The sequence below is a fragment of the Pipra filicauda genome, unplaced genomic scaffold, assembly GCF_003945595.2.
Source record: "Pipra filicauda isolate LSUMZ 115617 unplaced genomic scaffold, ASM394559v2 scaffold34_size3990699_pilon, whole genome shotgun sequence".
In the NCBI taxonomy this organism is placed as follows: Eukaryota; Metazoa; Chordata; class Aves; order Passeriformes; family Pipridae; genus Pipra; species Pipra filicauda.
Window position 1 is genome coordinate 3,398,567 of NW_024104476.1, and position 20,371 is coordinate 3,418,937.

The 20,371-nt window shown below is 43.0% G+C and overlaps 1 protein-coding gene across 3 annotated transcripts; it reads left to right on the top strand.

The window, feature by feature from the left end:
• The first annotated feature begins 4,669 nt into the window (after positions 1-4,669).
• Positions 4,670-16,541, top strand: MTX3 (metaxin 3). Of its 3 annotated transcripts, none has more exons than XM_027717202.2 (9): positions 4,671-4,798; positions 5,263-5,332; positions 8,234-8,310; positions 9,822-9,914; positions 11,059-11,241; positions 11,389-11,465; positions 12,318-12,475; positions 12,873-12,961; positions 14,648-16,541. In XM_027717202.2, the coding sequence occupies exons 1-9, from the start codon at positions 4,718-4,720 to the stop codon at positions 14,720-14,722; spliced, it is 903 nt and encodes a 300-aa protein (XP_027573003.1). In that variant the 5' UTR covers positions 4,671-4,717; the 3' UTR covers positions 14,723-16,541. The 3 variants fall into 3 exon arrangements, with proteins under 3 accessions (XP_039240317.1, XP_027573003.1, XP_027573002.1); XM_027717201.2 differs by having other exon boundaries at positions 4,673-4,798; positions 14,674-16,541; XM_039384383.1 differs by lacking the exon at positions 14,648-16,541 and having other exon boundaries at positions 4,670-4,798; positions 12,873-13,756.
• The last annotated feature ends 3,830 nt before the right edge of the window (positions 16,542-20,371 follow it).

The window sequence follows — 20,371 nt, forward strand, 5'->3', positions numbered from 1 at the left end:
CACCCTGCTTCTTAGCTTATCCATGTAGCAGTGTTGACCCAATCTCCTTCAGTTGTTCATTTCTTCCTCCGCCCGTCACCAGGCAGAAGGGTGCTCACCACATCCACTGTGTCCCAGCATGGTGCTATTCCTCCTCCTCACCCCACTGCTCTTCTAAATATATCTCTACAAAACAAGAAACGCCTCGGCTTCACTCCCACTATCCTTGCCCCTGCAGTGGAAGTAACAGGAGGACATGGTGATGTCAAAGGGCTGGCCAGGAGCTGCACCGGGGAGTGAGAAAAACAGAGCATCAAGTGCAGAGTGCTGTGGAACCAAGAGAAAGAGGGAGGCTGGAAGGGGGAGAGCAGGAGGCAAGGACATGGGACAAAACAAGGAAGGACTTACAGTGCCACAAGCTCCCTAGAAAGAAGTTTTAGTCCAGAATTTGTCCCCAACTTAAAGGATGGAGACAGTACAGATCCTACAGAGGCTAATACATGGATCTAGAGCAGCACTGATGTTGCTGTACTGTTTATTATGAAAAAGTCCTTCATCAACATAAAGTGTAAGGGGAACACTATCAATAATTTGCAGCCATTTATTATGTACTTTAATTGAGTTTATCAAAACATTTGAAATGTCTTCTTGAAAGATTTCCTTATCTGAAAAAAATATTTATTAGGTAATTATAACTTATCATATCTCACTTCTGATTTAACTACAGAGGAGTCTCTTGCACTGGTGCTGATCAACTCTATGGGAGGAGGATTTTGTTTGTAGCATTATACATTTGTTAGTGCTAGATATGTGAGAGCCATGTTCTGTTCTTGCTCTGCAGCTGCTTGTTCCTTGAGCTTACTCACAAAGAATGCACAAGGAAGCATCATGTTCACAAACAGACCATGAGGCACAATGCAATATGACAGAAGGGAACCAGTTCACAATGTACAAAACCAGAAGTTTAAGTCCATGTTTAGGAGAATTTACTCAGTACATAAATGTCACTGTAATTTTCTCAGTTTTCATTTCTATGCTGAGTTTTATTCGTGGAGTATGTTACAGACTGAAGGGGATTTTGTGCTCAAGCATAGCCTTCTTTAAGGGATTTCATGAAACAGAATGTTTATCGGCTGTCTGGAAGGGGCTATTTGACCTTCTAATCAACATTTTCAATAAAAACAATGGAATACTAGCAATTGCCTTTTCACTCTTGTGTATTCTCTGAGGTTAATATCCTGAATAAGAATCAAGAATCAAAATATGATTAATGGACATTTTGTTTACAAGAAACTTTCATAATTCCAGTCACATTTGGTAAGGAAGTTATAAATATATGACTAATTTTTCATATGGAATCTGACAGAAAACTTCAAACATTAAAATGTTTGACCTGCTTGCTTTACATAAGTCAATAAGATTTTAAGCATACAGAATACAGAGAAGCTGCAGACATTACAGATTGCACTTTACAGAAGAGTCTGTAACTTGTTCAAATTCCAAGTAATGGGGTAGGGGAAATAAAATAGAATCCCTGCTGCTTAATTCACCTTTCATGTTTTGTTCCTAATATGCATCATGAGACTCACTGTTTTGATGGAATTATATGGGTGATTAAAAATCAGGATTTGTGGGCATTTAAGATATAGAAGTCTTAATGCAAGTGAAATATCAGCTCTAAACCACATAAATACTTCCATATTTATGTCAACACTTATGGGTTTGATCTTGCCTCATTTTCAGAAGAAAAACTGTAGGTTTCAAAGGCTACAAGTTTCAAAGACAGGTTTCAAAAGACTTTTTGCTTTTTCCAAAACACAAATTGAAGCTCCACTTTTTCAAGTCAAGTCATATATCCATCCTCAATGCACCTATTTACTTTTCATTTACAGTAATAGGAATTCCACTTAGGCAACCAAGAGGAAAAAGTTCCTGACATGGGGGAGGGAAGATGCAGATTGCCTTTTTTTTCATCTTTGTTCTGGAACCCACAAAGCCACAGAGATAAATTGGGCCTAAAGGCAATGCAAAGCTTACTTCCCTACTTACCTCCTAAGCCTTCTTTCACCCTGCCTTAAGAAGAGCCATAAGGTGCCTCATAGAATCACAGAATGGTTAGGTTTTTCTTAGGAAAAGACCTCTAAGACCATCAAGTCCAGTCATCAACCCAGCACCACCACTACAACCACCATGTTCACTACTAAAATGTGTCCTCAAGTGCCACATCCACATAGGTTTTTTTTAACATTTTCAGGGATGATTCCACCACTTCCCTGGGCAGCCTGTCCCAATGCTTGACAACTCTTTCAGCAAATAAATTTTTCGTAATATCTAATCCAAACTTCCCCTGGTGCAACTTGAGGCCATTTCTTCTGGTCCTATCACTTGTTTCTTTGAAGAAGAGGCCAACCCACACCTTGCTACAACCTCCTTTCAGGTAGCTGTAGAGAGTGATAAGGTCCCCCATAAGCTTCCTTTTCTCCACAGTAAACAATCCCAGCTCCCTCAGCTGCCCCTCATAGGACTTGTTCTCCAGACCCTTCACCAGCTTCATTGCTCTTCTCTGAGCATGCTCCAGCATGAAAATGATGCTCCTGTAGTAGGGGCCCAAAACTGAACACCTGATTCAAGGTACATTCTCACGAATGTTGAACATAGAGGGATAATCACTGCCCTGGTCCTGCTGGCCACGCTATTTCTGATACAGGCCAGGATGTCATTGGCCTTCTTGGCTACCTGGGCACACTGCTGGCTCTTATTCAGACACTGTTGACCAGCACCTCCAGGTCCTTTTCTGCTGGGCAGCTTTCCAGCCACTCTGCCATCAGCCTATAGGTTGTTGTGAACCAAGGGCAGGACCCAGCACTGGACCTTCTTGAACCTCATACCATAGACCTTGGCCCACTGATCTAGCCTGTCCAGATCCATCTGCAGAGCCTTCCTACCCTCCAGCAGATCATCGTTCCCACCGAGCTTGCAAACTGACTGAGGGTGCACTTGATCCCCTTGTCCAGGTTGTTGATGAAGGTATTAAACAGAGTTGGCCTGGGGAAAATATTCCTTATAGAAATAGATGTTTGGGATCACAGCTGTTAGGAGCCACTGTTCTCTCTAGAGCATGCACATCTCAGTGAGGCACTGTGAACAGGCCAAAGCAAAGTACCTGGACAGATAGAGAAGTCAGCTGGTGCCTTTAGGGAGGAAAATATATGACAAGTGTCCTTAAGAATATTTATCCTAAGTATGTCTTTATGGGGAAAAATGTAATGTATCCATTAAAAAAAAAATTAGCTACTGTTAACATTGCCAGTGGTATGCTTTCCTGAGGAAAAAAGTGGATATGTATTTCTTCTCCCATGTTCCTCATAAAATGAAGCTAAATGATCTCAGATCATATGTTTTATGTGTCATAGGTTTTATGACACTTTTTTCCACAAATTTCAGGTGAATCTGAAATCACAGATCTGGGAGGGAAGAAGGACAAATGAAGCTTTGCCCTCACTCTCCTCTTTATGCATAGAATACCTGAATAAGGGTGGTCAGTGCAGGGTTTTTTTAAAGTCAGTGTGTGCGGTATTTTTTCCCTGTGTGGGAGGAATGGAAACTTGACTTAGTGTTTAGATGTGCTGTAGCACGTCTCCATGAGCTCTGGAACAAACAGCCTGACAGCTTGAGATCTTCAAAGGCCCACAGTAAAACCCACACTGAATGGGTTATCATTATAACCTGGTCAAAATCGGTAACATATGATCAGAGTTCACTGTTTCTAAAGCCAAATTGCTGACAACTGCTCCTCACATTTGATGGAGAGTCACAGTTTTTTTTTGCTCCTGTGTAAAGTAGCACCACTATGTGTAGTAACAGGGTTGGAGGGTAAGGGTTCAGCCAGGCAGTACCAAAAGTGTTTCATGAGGATAGCGATGGTGCCGCAGGGTGGGTGGCATTTCCTCACAGGGTCACGGCTGTGGGGCTGTCTATGTCCCTTCCCAAGAGGTTGACCCCTACCTGGATACAACCTGAAAGGAGGTTATAGCCAGGTGGAGGTTGGCCTCTTCTCCCAGGCAACAAGTGACAGGACGAGAGGACATAGTTCTCAATTCGGGAAGGACATTGAGGTGCTGGAGTGTGTCCAGAGTAGGGCAATGAAGCTGGGCAAGGGTCTGGAGAACAAGTCCTATGAGGGGCAGCTGAGAGAGCTGGGGTTTTTTATTGTGAAGAAAAGGAAGCTCATAGGGGACCTTATCGCTCTCTACAGCTACCTGAAAGGAGGTTGTAGTGAGGTGAGGGTTGGCCCCTTCTCCCAGGCAAGGAGTAACAGGACAAGATAGTCTTAAGCAGCGCCAGGGGAGGTTTGGGCTGGACATTAGGAAGAATTTCTTCATAGAAAGGGTGATTAGAGAGTGGAATGAACTGCCCAGGGAGGTGGTGGTCTCAGTCCATGGAAGTGTTTAAGCAAAGACTGGATGTGGCACTCTTGGTCTAGTTGACATGGTGATGTTCGATCATAGGTTGGACCCGACCGATCTCACACGTCTTCTGCAACCCAACTGATTTCCGTGATTCCCCTCTGGCCCCCTAGCCCCCGTGGCAACGCCCGGCAGAGGTCAAGACACGCTCCGCCCCCAGCGCCGTGCCGCTAGTGCCCGCAGCTCGCCGCCCGCGGCGCCTCCTCCTCCCGCTCCGCTCGAGTGTCTCCGTGTGGCGGCAGCAGCGCCGCCCCGGCCAGTCGGCGGACAAGATGGCGGCTCCTATGGAGCTAAGGTGCTGGGAAGGCGACTGGGGGCTGCCGTCCGTGCACCCGGAGTCTCTCACCGTCATGGTAACGGGCAGCCGCCCGCCCCTGGAGGGAGGGAGGGAGGAAGCGGCGGCGCCCTGGGGCTTGCCTGCCACCGGCACGGCCGTCCGCGGGGCTCCTTCCCGCGGGAGAGGCCGGGAGTGGGAGGCGCGGCGTTCGGCGCGCGGCGCGGCCCGGCTCGTGCCTCACAAAAGCCGCAGGCTGCGCTGCCGCCCTTCCCGGCGGTGCCGAGCCCTTCCAGGGCGCTGCCGCCCTTCCCCCAGGGGCCGAGCCCTTCCCGGGGGCTGCAGGGCCTATGCGCGGCATTTCCTGGAGTCGCGTTAGGGCAAGGAAGCCCTATCGAAACCCATCGCGCATTTCCGCGCACTTGCTGCTAGTCGGTCCTCAGTGCCCGAAGATGTTTAAAACAACTTCTGAAGTGCTGTCTTACAATTTTCTTACCCATAGTGACAGAATTTAACCCTTGTCTCTCCCAATCTTTATTGCAGGCTTACGCCAAATTTTCTGGTGCTCCCCTGACAGTGAATACTATAAGTAGGTCCTGGAAAGCTCCAAAAGGTACCGTCTTTGCAGTCTGTATTCTTTTAGTTACAGCTGCACTATAGATGAACGTTCCAGTTTCTGTATTTGCATTGGGCTTGTGCTAATGAGTGCAGCCTGCCCCAGTTAAATGACTTCACAGGATCAAGTGTGATGAATTTGTGGGAATAAAATAATGGAAGACATAAATAAAGTGCTTCAAAGGACAATTTATTAAAACGTATATGGGTGAAGCAGCAGACCGTCAACAAAGCAGTAGTGCCAAGTACATAACTTTCAGGCAGTCTAAATTGGTGGTATACTGAAAGCAAATTTTTAAGTTTTTAGCACTTTGCATATTTATAATGATAGTAACCAGATTTGTATGTGGAAATAGCTCTTTAATTATACATAATTTAAGGGGCTGGTATAGTTGTAAGTGCAACGTGAGCTTCAACGAGTATACCTTACACTAACTGGGATGTTTAGCACTGTGCTGAATTAGAGTGGTTGACTCAGAAAAAATGGAATATGAGGTGTCAGAGATGACTTCTTTGTGTTGGATGCTCCTACACATTACTTGTTTGCTCAGCATTTAAGTTATTGTCTTGGTGTATTTCAGAGAGGTAACATCGCTGCAGGGTTAAAGTATTCTGTCGTTTATACTTATTAACCACATAATCAGTTTAGCCATTACTGTATTCATACAGAAGTTGATCCTTAGGCTCTTGCTTTTCAGTGTGTTGTTTTCTGTTAGGAGCAAATACCAAGAACTAGCTGGGTGTACTTGCTAAAAGTTTGGTGGCTTTCCTCATAGCAAAAATGCATAAAATCCATTAAAAAATCAATCCAAATAGTAAATGTTGGTGATAGTTGATACTTTAATAGTAGTTAGCAGCACAATCCTTTTGGGCTTATTGAGGCACTTATGTTGTGAATGTGCTCTAAGATAGCCCCTGTTACAGACACTTTGATCTGGCAATCTCATGAGTAAAGGCTTCCAGTAAAGTTCTGGCAGAAAGGAAATACTCAGTTCTTGAGTAGTTCATGGTTATGCTGTGGTAGCTTGGGCAGTGGTTGTAGCAAAGCTAGACAAAACAGGTGGTTAAAATGGATTTGGAGGGAAGGGCAGGAAAAAAACTGGAGTGGAAGGAAGAGGCCCTGAGGTGAATCAGTTGAGGAGACAGTTGGACTGAGTTGGAATTTTTGTCTTAAGATGAACATGTGAATTCCAGAGAAGTAGCCCGGTTCTCAAAGTACTGAGTACCTAGCAGAAAACATTGGCTTCAATCTGATTTTTTGTTACCATTTTTTATGTTCTGTTATTAGTGATGGCCACAGTAGACTAAGCATACTTCTGACCTTGGTGGAGCTCCCCTGCTGTGTAAAACTTCATGTCTACATGTTAGGAAGATCAGAGCATGGTATTGAGAAAAGGAAGGTACATAAAGTGCCTGATTGCTTTCTAGTTATGTTAGAACTCATTCAGTTGGCGAATGTCACACCGATCCACAAAAAGGGCCGGAAGGAGGACCCAGGAAACTACAGGCCCGTCAGCCTGACCTCAGTGCCTGGCAAGGTTATGGAGCAGGTCATCCTCAGTGCAGTCACACAGCACCTACAGGATGGACAAGGGATCAGACCCAGCCAACACGGGTTTAGGAGGGGCAGGTCCTGTCTGGTCCTGTCTGACCAACCTGATCTCCTTTTATGATCATGTGACCCACCTGGTGGATGAGGGGAAGGCTGTGGATGTGTCTGTCTGGACTTCAGCAGCACCTTTGACACCACGTCCCACAGCATGCTCCTGGAAAAGCTGTCAGCCCACAGCTTGGACAGGGGCACTCCGTGCTGGGTTAGGAACTGGCTGGAGGGCCGGGCCCAGAGAGTGGTGGTGAACGGGGCTGCATCCAGGTGGCAGCCGGTCACTAGTGGTGTCCCCCAGGGATCAGTGTTGGGCCCAGTTCTATTTAATATCTTTACTGATGATTTAGATGAGGGGATTGAGTCCATCATCAGCAAATTCGCAGATGACACTAAGCTGGGGGGAGTGTCGATCAGCTGGAAGGCTGATCAGGAGGGCTCTGCAGAGGGACCTGGACAGACTGGAGAGTTGGGCTGATTCCAATGGGATGAGGTTCAACAAGGCCAAGTGGAGGGTCCTGCACTTTGGCCACAACAACCCCATGCAGCGCTACAGGCTGGGGACAGAGTGACTGGAGAGCAACCAGGCAGAAAAGGACGTGGGAGTCTAGACTGACAGGAAGCTGAACATGAGCCAGCAGTGTGCCCAGGTGGCCAAGAAGGCCAATGGATCCTGGCCTGGATCAGGAACAGTGTGGCCAGCAGGTCCAGGGAAGTGATTCTGCCCCTGTACTCAGCGCTGGTGAGGCCACACCTTGAGTACTGTGTCCAGTTCTGGGCCCCTCAGTTCAGGAAGGATATTGAGGTGCTGGAGCAGGTCCAGAGAAGAGCAACAAGGCTGGTGAAGGGACTGGAGCACAAGTCCTCTGAGGAGAGGCTGAGGGAGCTGAAGTTGCTTAGCCTGGAAAAGAGGAGGCTCAGGGAAGACCTCATCACTCTCTACAACTCCCTGAAAGGAGGTTGTAGCCAGGTGGGGGTTGGTCTCTTTTCCCAGGCAACTATCAGTAAGACAAGAGGGCATGGTCTTAAACTGTGCCAGGGGAGGTTTGGGTTAGTTATGAGGAAGAAATTCTTTACAGAGGGGGTAATCAGACATTGGAATGGGCTGCCCAGGGAAGTGGTGGATTCTCCGTCCCTGGAGGTTTTTAAGATGAGACTGGATGTGGCACTTGGTGCCATGGTCTAGTAACCATGGCAGTGTTGGATCAAGGGTTGGACTTGATGATCTCAGAGGTCTTTTGCAAGCCAGCTGATTCTATGATATAAATTGTTGACTGTATTATTTATGCCCTCTAGGAGATATACCAGTCCTCATATCAGAAGACAAGGTGATTTCTCAGCCAGCAAAAATACTAAACTTCTTAAGAAAGCAGGTAGATTTGTTTTCTTTGCCTAGTTGTGACTCTGCAGGTCCCCGCGGTATACATTGATACTGGCTTCCAAAGTCCGGAAACTCAGTTCAGACCCAGTGCTTTTGTGTTTTTCATATATGCATGAGAATTGCAAAATGGTGGGTAAGATATTGCAGTTTGAAGTTTGATTGTCAGTTGTGTGAAAGATTAAAAATAGGCATGAAAAAATGTTTGTTGAAAAGGACAAAAACCTGTCCTTAACTGAGCAGTTTGTTGCTGAGCACCCTGCTTGTAATTATCACATCTTTAATGTCATTATGACTTTTTAGACCTAGGATATCACAGCCTAGGTTTAACTGCTTAAATGGGTAGTCATTTCCCAGTGCTTTTTTCTGAAATATAATACATACAGCATTGCTTTTAATCTGTGTAGTTTATCTGTAGCTTGTAACGTAAAAATGTCTGCAGGCATTTCTTGATCCACATCTACTGCCTTTTGTAGATCTCTTAATGTTTTATTTCCAAAGAATAAAGCTGTGTGATTTTTTCTTTTCATGAAGTATAAAGATGTCTAGTAAACCGTGGCACCATCTTTTTATTTCCAAGGTGGTCCTCTAGACCACTATTCTGCTTTTACATTACAAATGCACCTCCTACAAAGTCAGATGATCTGATCAATGCCTTAGTGACACTTTAAATCTTTGGGGGGGAAAAAATCAGAATCTGAAAACTGCATTTGAGATGAGATTTCAAATAGCTGTTTTGAAATTCAAATACGAAAGTTTCGTATTCATTTGAATTGAATTTGAATTTGGTATTCATTTGAATACTAAAGATTCCATAGTGTTGGGGAAAAAAACCCTCTTTGAGTTAAAGTATAACAATTACATGCTTGCCTTTCAGATATCTTGAAGTATCAGTACTGACCCTTTCTTTATAAATTAATGAAACAGATCTACTCACTTAAAGGAATCCAGTGTTAGAATTAAAAACTCAGTCAGCTGTAATTGGATTAATTTAGCTGTGCATTTGGTCCCTTACATTGTTAGCATCCAATTCCTTAACTTTTAGAATGTTAATTAAAAGCAAAATATGGGAATGCATGCCTTTTTCTTTATGCTTACACCATCTGAAGTGCCAGATGCTTCTTCAGAAATAAAGATGAGGACTTAACAGAGGTTTGCTACATCCCTAAGCACTGAAAAATTGCCTCTGTATGGCTGGATATTTGCTTGGAAACAAATGGGAAGGAGGCACGAGTTATTTTGGGAATAGGAGGGCCCAAAGATCTAAGAATGGGAAAGTGGAAAAGGGAGATGCAACAAGGTTTGACATAGCTGGCCTGAATAAGGGAAGATATTCTAGTGAGTGCCTGCTTTCTGTCCCCAAAAGTGTTTTTATACTTACTGATTTGGTAGCTGTTAAGTTTGAAGTAACTTTGCATTGATCATTTTTTGAAAGGTTCCGTGTAACACTATTTTTAGGGGTTTGGGTTTAGTGTTGTGTGGTTTGTTTTTTTTTTTGATTTGTAGAAGTATAATGCGGATTATGAATTGTCTGCAAAACAAGGAGCTGATACACTGGCATATATTGCACTACTTGAAGAGAAACTGCTTCCAGCTCTGGTAAATATTGATAAATACTTTATAATGGTCAGAATATTTGGAATTGAATGGTACAAGAGGTGCCCAACATGAGAGACACTAAAGTCTCTCTGCCACAGTCCTGGCTGGAATGTATTTGCTTTGTTAGTCCAATTTTTGGAAATACTGCCTAGCATCATTTGAAAAGGAAAGAAGTGTGTGTTTATGGGATGTCAAGTAATAATAGTAAATATATGAAAGACATTTTAAAAGGACACTTACGGGGGGAGGGGGGGACACACACGAGGGACAACACGATGGGAGGTTTATTTGTTTTGTTTTGTGGTTGTTTGGGTTTTTGTTTGGTTGGTTGTTGTTTGGTTTTGGTGGGTTTTCTTTTTTGTTTGTTTGTTTTTGTTTGTTAGGGGGTTTTGGTGGTTTTTCGGGTTTTTTTGGGGGGAAACAGTATCCTGAAACAGCTTATTGTGGCCATGTTTTGTTTCACTTGATTTTCTTGAAAAAGCTTTGATAAGATGTGATATGTCTGAGGAGAACCACACAGCTGGAAGCCTTTTGAACTGTTCAGTTAGAACTTTGATAGATTTAAATGCCCGTCAGTAGTTTAATTTTTCAGTTTTCTCACCATTTCAGTGTAATTACATTAGAGCTATAAAATCCACAGACATTGAGTCCCCTTGAATGACTTTGGTTTCAGTTTGTACAGAAAAAAATATTCTGACCAGATGATATCATAAGCTACCTCTTCAGCTGACCCTGATTTCAAAGTCATCATTTCATACTATCTTTTATTTTAAGATTTATATGTAATTTCAAACCAAATTTTATGAAATTCCAAACCTGTTCCCATATGTCTGCAACTTTTATTGTAATATATTTTCAGTATACAGTGTATGTGTCTGTACGTAGTACATACATAATATTATGCAGATGCATATAGATCTTTTTCATATCTTTGGTGTTTTTCTTTATTTGGAAGGTAGCTATCACCTTAATTATATACTCCACTCAAAGGATTAGTATATAACTGTATGGAGCCTGATTGCCTTAAATTAGAATAAATCCTGGTTCTTCTGCTTCTCTGACAGAAGTCTTACATGGCAAGTTTTATGAGATGTCTACTGTTCTCATTGAAATTTCAGTTATATTTTTCCTCGTGTTGATATAGCTGCACACTTTCTGGATTGAGGCCGAAAATTACTGCAGTGTGACAAAGCCATGGTTTGCCTCAAGAATTGCCTTCCCACTGAGTTTGTATCTTCCTGGAAAGATGTCCAGGGAAGCACTGAACAGGATCTTACTGACCAAGGGAGGGCCTCCACTCTACAGTCTCACTGAAGTGGAAGCACAGGTATGTGTTGTGTAGTAAAGAATTTGTAAGTTGGTTCTGTCAAAGGCAAAAACTGAAACAGTCTAGCACACTGCCGATTGATGAATGGTGCTGTGCATACCAGCCTTGCTACACCTAAGGCTCTTAGACAGTCTTGTGTTTCATCAGATATACAGGGATGCCAAGGAGTGCCTAAATCTCCTGTCGAAGAGATTGGGAACATCTCAATTTTTCTTTGGAGATACGTGAGTGTGATTTGTTTTTTTTTTGTTTGGTTGGGGTTTTTTTGTAGATGGCTAATAAAACACATACCATATGACTCTGTGAGCACTTGAACTCTTTTTTATTTAACCTGCCAGAATTTTAAAAGTGGTGCACAGTAGTTTCATGTCCGATACACTGCTTTTCAGATAAATCTGAATGAGCAAACAGACCACAAACAAGATCTTCAGACTGAGGCAATGTGGTATCTCCCTTATCCAGCATTTTTCCACAGAGAGGCAGATGCTGCCCACAGCTGCTAAGAAAATGTGAGGTGCACTAGAGGACCCTTTTCTAGCCACAGTCACCTCCATTCTTTGTATGTACAAAAAATGCTTTAGGCTTGGGGTATTACTAGTGCCCCTATGGGAGGAGAGCGTAGGCCTGGGAACATTCCACTTCCTGTGGTATATATGCAGAGCAGGAAACAGATAGGGCAAAGAACATAGTGCCAGCAGGTCCTAAAATGGACCTTTAGTTGCTGAAATTGGACAACTCCATGAGAGAGGATCTTGGTCCCCTGGCATAGAACTTGACTTTTGTGGTGCCAGAAATGCATTTTAGAGTGGCTTGTTTATCAGTGTATGTGACAGCATGAATGTGCTTTAATGCTGAAGTTAGTGTTTCAGCTTGCCAGCACATCTCTAGCTCAGAGGTGCTGAAATGAGTGGATAGTTGCTACAAAGCGTTTACCAGGTTGATAGGCAAAGATGGAATCACAGAAGAGCTATGTTCTGTCCTGAGCTGTGTTTGACATACACAGAAAACTGTTAAGTTGTAAAAGTCTTAACTGTCTTACCTCAGTCACTTCGATGTTTTCTTTTGTCACTTTTTAGACCTACCACCTTGGATGCCTTTGTGTTTGGTTTCCTTGCACCAGTTTATAAAGTGTGCTTCCCCAGGGTACAATTACAAGAGCACTTGAAACAGCTTCCCAATCTGTGTCGATTCTGCGATGATATTTTAACTTGCTACTTCAGATTAAGTGTCTCAGGTAAGATGTGTTTCTTTTCCCCTTTTTGTCATATATACTTCTGTTGGGATTAGTACTCCAGGATTCTGTCTGCGAGCCAAGGCAGATTAGGTTTTACTTAGTTTATGCTAGAGTTTTTGTGGGAAGTGAAGTGGAGAAACCTCTGAAGTTCAGCAGAAAGGACTGAAAATTGAAAACAAGGGTAAATACTCAGTTTTAGATTCTGTCAAGCATTGGCAAAATCTTATGGCTCACGCTTAGTACTATTTTTCTCCCACAGAATGGCTTTTTCACTTAAATTCTTCTTTGCATGAAAATACTGCATGAACTTTATCTCCAATATGTGTTTGTTTTGAAAGGATTTAAAAGCTTTTGTAAATACCTTTTCACTCTTCGTCTTTTTGCCTTCACTCTCCAGGCCATTCTCCAGCTGGACAGGATACAGCAGATGCTAATCTGCAGAAACTCACACAGCTTGTAGATAAGGAATCCAACTTGATTGAAAAGGTTACTTTTGCTTCAGTCTCTAATTATTCTGCTTTTTGTGGTTACTTGTTCACAGATATTCTTGCATGGCAACTGCAACTGTACAATGGACTTTGCTTCTTTTCTACTGAGTTACATTGTGTAGAGAGGCAGGAAGAATATTACATTACTTGGAAGGAGTAATTAATGAAGCCTTGTACTTAAAAAAGTGTTTTTAATACAGCCAAAAGAACATTGTCTTGCAGGTGTGCATACCAATAGAGGGATGGTATCTTTCCTCAGCAAAAGAGGAGGCAAATGTATTGATCAAAATTCAGAAATGGTCCTGCAAATTAAGACTGATCACCGGGTTTCCTTGCTCCCAGCTGCATGCGGTAGTAACTAACCTGTAGTCACACTCCTGCTTTTTCTACATCTTGCTTTTATTTCTTATGTTCTTTGTTTCTAAGGCTGTCACTCAGCACCTGCTGAAAACTGTACAACTTATGCGAAAAGTACTTGTGAAGAATTAGTCTTTTCATGCAGACAGAACACTCTAATTGGAAAGATAGAAGGCATTTCTTCCTGAAAAAGACTAGTACATGAAGTAGATCATTAACTATGATCAGCTTCTGTAGCATTAGGTATTGATCCTCTTTCTGGCATTGAAGTGTGGCTATGGAACTTCTAAACAATGGGTTACACAAGCATTTGTCAGGCATGATTGAAGTAAAGGTGATCTTGCCTTGAGGAAATGGGATGGACCACACAGCCTCCACAGATCTCCCCTATGCCGTGTTTTATTCTGTACTAACTAAACTTTTGAGACCACATTACATTTAGGGCATAGGGCCTCTGGTGGTCTAGTGGTTAGAGTGTCTGACTCTCACCTTTGCGACCTGGGTTCGATTCCCGGCCCCCTGGGCAGGTGGAGCTCGTCAGCCGTGGAAGGCAATCCACCTAAGAGAAGGTCACTCTAAACAAACCTACATCCTGGGGACCTCACTGCCACTGTCCAAGCTTTGCTCGGCCCCGGCAGATGAACCTCAGGACTAAAGGGTGGGCTCAGTTCAGCGCACGCTGTGTCTCACCTAAAAATCCACTGCGCAGGCTGGAAGGGTTAATGACCTTTCCCAAAAATCTTCGCTCGCGAAGACTGGCCATTATTATTATTACATTTAGGGCATTAGATTGATTGCCTATGAAAATGTTAATTATTTATATTCAGAGATTAATTTTAACCTACTTTTGAAAAACTGTTATCACCAATTCTTTATTAAGTGCTTTTTGTAATCTGTAACTAATAAAAATTTACTCAGTGCCTCCAGAACATATCTAGTTTGAAAAGGTTTATTCTTGCATGGTGTTGAACATACAAAAAGCATCCATTGATGTTAGCAGTTTGACTCTTGATCTCCATTCTAGCAGCATTTGGCTATTGTACAAAATTTTACCTCTTAGGAACAGGTAGCAGTGTTGCTTCCTTCAGTAATCTTGACAAAGTGACTTGAGCAGAAGCACACCCATTTGCCACGGGTTTGATGCACCATATGTAATGGAATGAGTAGCAGCTCTAAAACAAGCATATATTTGGGAGAGGAAAGAAACCAAAGCACCGGTTTTGGCTGGTCCTAAAGTAAGAGGGTAAAGATATCCCAAACCAGCATTAATGATGGCAACCCTGACAAATAAGACTAATGCTATAATCTGTATTCTACTGCTTGCCAGATCCGGCTCTCATTATTTCTCTGCAGATGGATGACAACCTTCGTAAGAGCCCTCAGCACCCCCCTCGTAAGCTGACAACGCTCAAGCTTGCTGTGCATGGAGAAGAAAGCAGCCCATTTAATCGTTTGTCCCCTTGACACCTCTTGTTGCCCATACACGTGTGTTTGCCTTCAGCTGAGTGCCACAGTAAATTTTTTTCACGTGAATGTTGTTTTGCAAGGGAAGAATCTGCTAATGGGTAGAAGTAGAGAAGACATACAGCTTTACAATCTTCTGTCTACTTATTTTTTTACGAAATTGCATAGTTAAGGCTGACCGCACACTAAGCTTGAGGCTAAGCTAAACAAGGCTTATTACTGCAGATGTTAACATGATTTTGTGCAGCATAGTTTTGCCTTTACCCTAGGAGAAATGTTTACCAAAAGTTAAAATTCTGCTTATGGAATGTTCACCATTATTTTATTTTGTGGTTTTTGATTTTACTGTAATCATGTTACTGTATGTGAGTAGGTATACTCTTGTATCTGTCTGAAAATGGCAGAAGTCCAGTTGTGAAGTCTGAAAAGAAACATTGTTGCCCTTTGTTGCAGTTGAGAAACGAAAAGCAATGAGAGGAAGGTAATTTTTTTTATCGAGCTTTAATGAACACACTTGGGTTTTGTGTTTTGGGTTGTTAGCATTTTTGAAAATTTGTCTTTGAAGGGGATTGTTGAAAAGCATGTGCACTATGGGGATTCAAATGATGCACAATGCTAACATTTCAGTACCTCGTAACAGTCCTTTGTGAAACAGGCTTGACCTGTGCACAGAGTAATACCATATGCTGCAAAACTGTTAAGTCAAAATCATAGAAGACTGGTAGTGGATGGAGAAGTTTGATTGGTTGCTGTCGGGACAAGAGACTTGACTAGCAAGCACTGCATCTCTGGATTGAAAGTAGCTGGTTAGAGCTTTGTAAGAAAGCCAATGTAGGCTTTTAAATTTGTCACAGATGCCTCTTGATCAGTTTTATCTTTTCAGTAAGCACTACAGTTCATTCAAAAACTAAAATGAGAAAAATGTCTATATTTTTATTGTGTGACAGTCTGTCTAGTTCAGAGCTCTTTTCTCTCTGCAAACTGTAATACGTTGCAGGGCACAATTCTTCTGCTTAATTAGTTTTCTCTGTAACAGCAGCCTTGCCAGTTCTAGAGACCCAAGCGATTCCATTACAAGAGAGATGCTGTAAACAGCAACGTACTGGTGGGGACTTCATGAGTGGGTGTAAAGAGAATTAGTCAAGGAGACTGGCCAAAATGGCAGCTCTTGGGATACAGAATTCTGATAGCTGTATGTGTGGGATGGCTGTTCAGGGGATTTTTTTCTCCTTTTTCTGGCCAAATCAAAATAGTCTTTCAGCTTCCCTTCAGCTACTAGTCTTGTGTGAGATACACAGATAAATTATTTCCTATTTGTAAGGACAAGACTGTAGATTGTGTACATACTGAACTTTCAGACTTGATATGTAAGGAATGTAATATCTTTAACGTTTCTTAATTATAATCAAAATGTTGGGTTTCTAATGAGCCCTTTAAAATAATGTTTAAGCTTCATGCTCTTACCAGAGTATTTGTTGCAGTGATTTGAAATTAATTTAGCTCATACTCATGATAACTGTATAAACTGACCATCCACTACATGCAGAAGTAATTCAAACGGTTAAAATTTTTAACTGCCTATATCTTGACAAGATTTACATGAGATAAGTCACATGGCTTTTCAAAGTTTTTAATTTATAAACATGGCTGTGGAGAATATGCCTTAGTTTGTTGCTTTTGTGAATATGTACAGTCAATGTATAAAATCTCTTTGTAAAAAGGGTCATTGAGATTAAAATTTTGGATTTGTAGTGGAATTTTGGTGGAGTTTTTTTGTGGAAATTATGTTGAGTTTTTTGAATGTTATTCTTTTTTCCTTGTAAAAAGGTTTATTTTTGTCCATTAAAAAAAAAAAAAAAAGAAGAAAAACTGCTGACTGCTAGGACACAGAAGTTGAAGCAACTGAGCATATCCATGAGATGAGATTTTAGATTTTAATCACACCTCTTCAGTACCATTTCTTTCTTTCAACACGGTTGCTTTTGGGAAGGGGGCAATAGGGAGGCACACATCTTCTAATCTTACTAAATGTGAGCTCTGGGCAATGTGACAGCAAAATTTTGGCAAACCAATGCCCAGGGAACTTCATTCACTGGATGACAGAGGACAACAGGGCTGGAGATAACAGCAAACATTGCCTGCAGTTGTGCACAGCATCCCAGGCAACCAAGGAGGCTGCACAGCCTTGCACTTCCCTATTTTACTTTTTACCCAAGGTGAATTCAAAACCAAACTCCTTTATGTGTAAAGTGTCATCTCTGGCCTCGTAGCTCAGGCTTGCCCCTTAGTTTATTGGCACATTTTGTGTGCCTGAGTTCTGAAGCAGGGAGGTTAATGATGTCCAGGATGGGATCAGTTTGAGTAACTCGCTACCTGCATCTGAAGTAGTCAAAGCTCCTTCTCTGGCTAGGGGAGAAAGATGGGATCTAGGTGTGATTTGTCTTAAAGCAGATACCTAAAATAGTGAAGTGAATCCTGGACAAGTGCTGTGACTGCTCAGTGTAGAGGAAGTGGTAGCTGCCTAACTCAGCCATAAAATGAAAACCTGCTGTGGCAATTGGCTTTTCCACTTCTGCCTGAGCTGGTGGGTGGTCCAAAAACACAAGGAGTCAGCCAGCCTTCTGTACAGGCAGCAGTGGTGGGGCTGTGAAATTGCTGTGTGCAACCTGCTCCCTGTGCAGAGCTGCTGACTGCTGTACCTACTCCAGCTCTGCAGTCTCAAAATGCTGGGCTTTTGGCACACGCACCTACAAAGCGCAGGTGCAGAATATACCCTTGGGTTTCCATTACCTTTCTCCTACCAGGGAAGCTAATGAGCCTTGTCCTTCCTACTCTCCCCCGGAAGGCAGTGGCTGGGAACAGATCACTACCTAGAAAGCAACTCATCCAGCTGCCAGTTCTAAGTGGAGTGGACCGCTATAGCAGGTTGCAAGTTTAACGCCTCTGCTCCAGGCGGTTGTGTGTGGAAATCATATGTGTAGATATCCTTAAGGCTGTTCTCTGTATTTCTGTATCAGCTGGAGACTGAAATGGTTGATGATTTATGCATTCTAGGAGACTCTTTCAGGATTTTGACCTTTGCATTGTATCTCTGATGGGCAGTTGGGCTCATCCCTCCCTCCAGTGCTGAAGGTGTCAAGCCCTGAAAAGGCAGGACCTCTGATGGCCCATCAAAGCCATTCCCCCCCTCTGCCAATCTCGAAAGGCAGGAACCAGGCCAGACACAAAAACTCTGCGCAGGCCCAGGAGAGGTGGGAGGCTCGAGGCATGGCCCATGAAACTAACCATGGATATAATAACTCATAACTTCTTGGCATGTGGGGGCTTCCCTCCTTCACCCCCAGCAGATCAAGGCCACCACTTCAACTGACAGACATGGAAGCTGCAACTACCAAGTGTCATCGCTGGACCCCGTGGGCGGTGACTATATATGTTTTTTCCACTCTCTTCTTTTTCCTTACTCTCCCTTACTCTTATCCTGTCTTTCTCTCCCCTATGCATTTTCTCCCCCCCCCAAAGGTTATCTCTGTCACATTGTTATATGACAACACCCAGAATGCTAGCATACCTGTTGATACAGAATTGTTAAAATAAACCTTATCAATATATGTTTTCAGATACCAATTATTCAGTGTCTTTTCACTCTAATCCACCCCAAGAGAATTATTGATAAAAACCTGGGTTATCCCCTTTTCCTGGGGCGGGTCGTAACAGCTGGTTGTAGGAGTAGATATATTTCAGAAGAAATAAGATGAAAAACATTACAAATTAATTGCTACGAGTATGTTCTATTTAACATTTCCAAGATAGCTTTAAAAATGTCTTTTCCCCCACTCTGAAAATATTGTTACATTAGGCTTTTATATACACTTACCCATTGGTGAAGTCACATTACTTTTGCTAAGGTAGTGAGGCATTCCATTAAGAAAAAACACCCTATTTGATTCCGTTAAAATGGTTTGCAGACTCCCTTGAGTAGTTTCTTCTCTTGCTTGGTATGATTCTTGGCATTGCAGCAGGAGCCATTCATAGTGCTATTTTTTTTCCACATTGAAAGGCAGTGCATTAAAAAAGTACTGTTCCACAGTACAAATGTCCAGTTTCACAAATCATTTAAGCCTGTTGTTAAGTGTTTAGTCTGAAGCAGTAAAATGTTCCATACTCCCGTCTGGTGCTAACCACTTCCAGCGAGGTGATGTATTTTGATGCACTTGCTAGAGCACTGGTGCAGGATTAGGCCATTCAGGAAAGCAAGTGCAGAGGGTTGAGCTGGTCAAATATGAAAGCACACAGTCCAGAGCTTTTGGAATCAGGCCACTGTCCTCATTCAGCCCTAATGGTGATAGCAGAAAAGGCACTCTCCTCCACCTGGCTGGGCATTTCAGCCCCCACGGGTGCTCTGGCTCGTGTTGGTAGGAGCTGCCTGGTGTGTCCCTGCTATGCAGCAGCTTTCAGCAGCTTCAGCTCATTAAGCATTTTACCTCCTGAAGGATGTGAGAGAGCACCCATGGGGCAGCTTTGCTGCAGAGCTTGGGAGTGCCAGTCCCTGCTGAGAAAGTGTGGAGAGTGGTTGATCATAAGCATGTTTCTTAGTGAGGAGCTATTCCCCACACTCAGCCACTATCCAGGCACATGGTCACATGATGTCTGGCCTGCAGGGCTCTTGGCAGCAGTGCTGTTCTGCCTCTGTGGGAGTTCTAATCATGCAGGGATAATGGTGGTGTGGGGCTTAATGCTCCAATAGTTCCTTGTGTCCGGGTCTGGGCAGCAGGGCAGATGGCAAGCCCTGCCATAGAGTCTCCTCCTTGCACTAGGAGACTGTCCAGCAGTGGTGATGGCTAGGGACAGCCTGTTCAGGAGCTGGGTTCTGTATCAGAGGTAGCTGCCAGGATGGCAAGTGAGTTTTTTACACAATCTCAGGGATGTGTAAAGGGAAGAAGGGAATAATAGTCCAGGGTTCCCTGTACCACACTGGTTTGCTGTTTGCGCCTGGAGCAAAGCTCCCAGGAGCAGATCCCAGCTCTCGAAATCAGATAAGGTTAGAGTGAGAAACTGGGAAGGAGGAGGAAAGAAAAGGTGAGCAAGGAAGACACATCAGGGGCATCTGTTTTCACCCTCAATGATGTATAGTTTGAGGGATGTATCAGTGTCATGGCACTTGGGACTGAAAGACTCTACTTCATGAGCTACAACATACTAGTCTTGTGGGCAAAAGCTGAGGGGAATCCAATGACTTGGTGCAAGTTTGATTAAAAAAAAAAGAGAAAGAAATTACTTGCAATGTGCTAGGTCAGTCTGCCTCAGTGCAGGAGCAAGCAAGAAAAGTTTACTGAATTTCAGTAAAAGTCTAACTGAAACCAGGAATCAGTGATGGGACAACTGTAGTTTCAGAGCAAGTAACATCTTGCAGTATATCAGTCCGTAACACAAGGATATTCCTCAGTGCTGTTCACCTCCCTTTTGCTCATTCCTGTGTTAAAACCACATGGGCTTTACTCATCATGAAGGTCAATGTTCCACATTTTTACAATGTTGAAGTGTTCCATGTTGGTGATTTACTGTTATCAAAATACAGAATGTGGTCCTC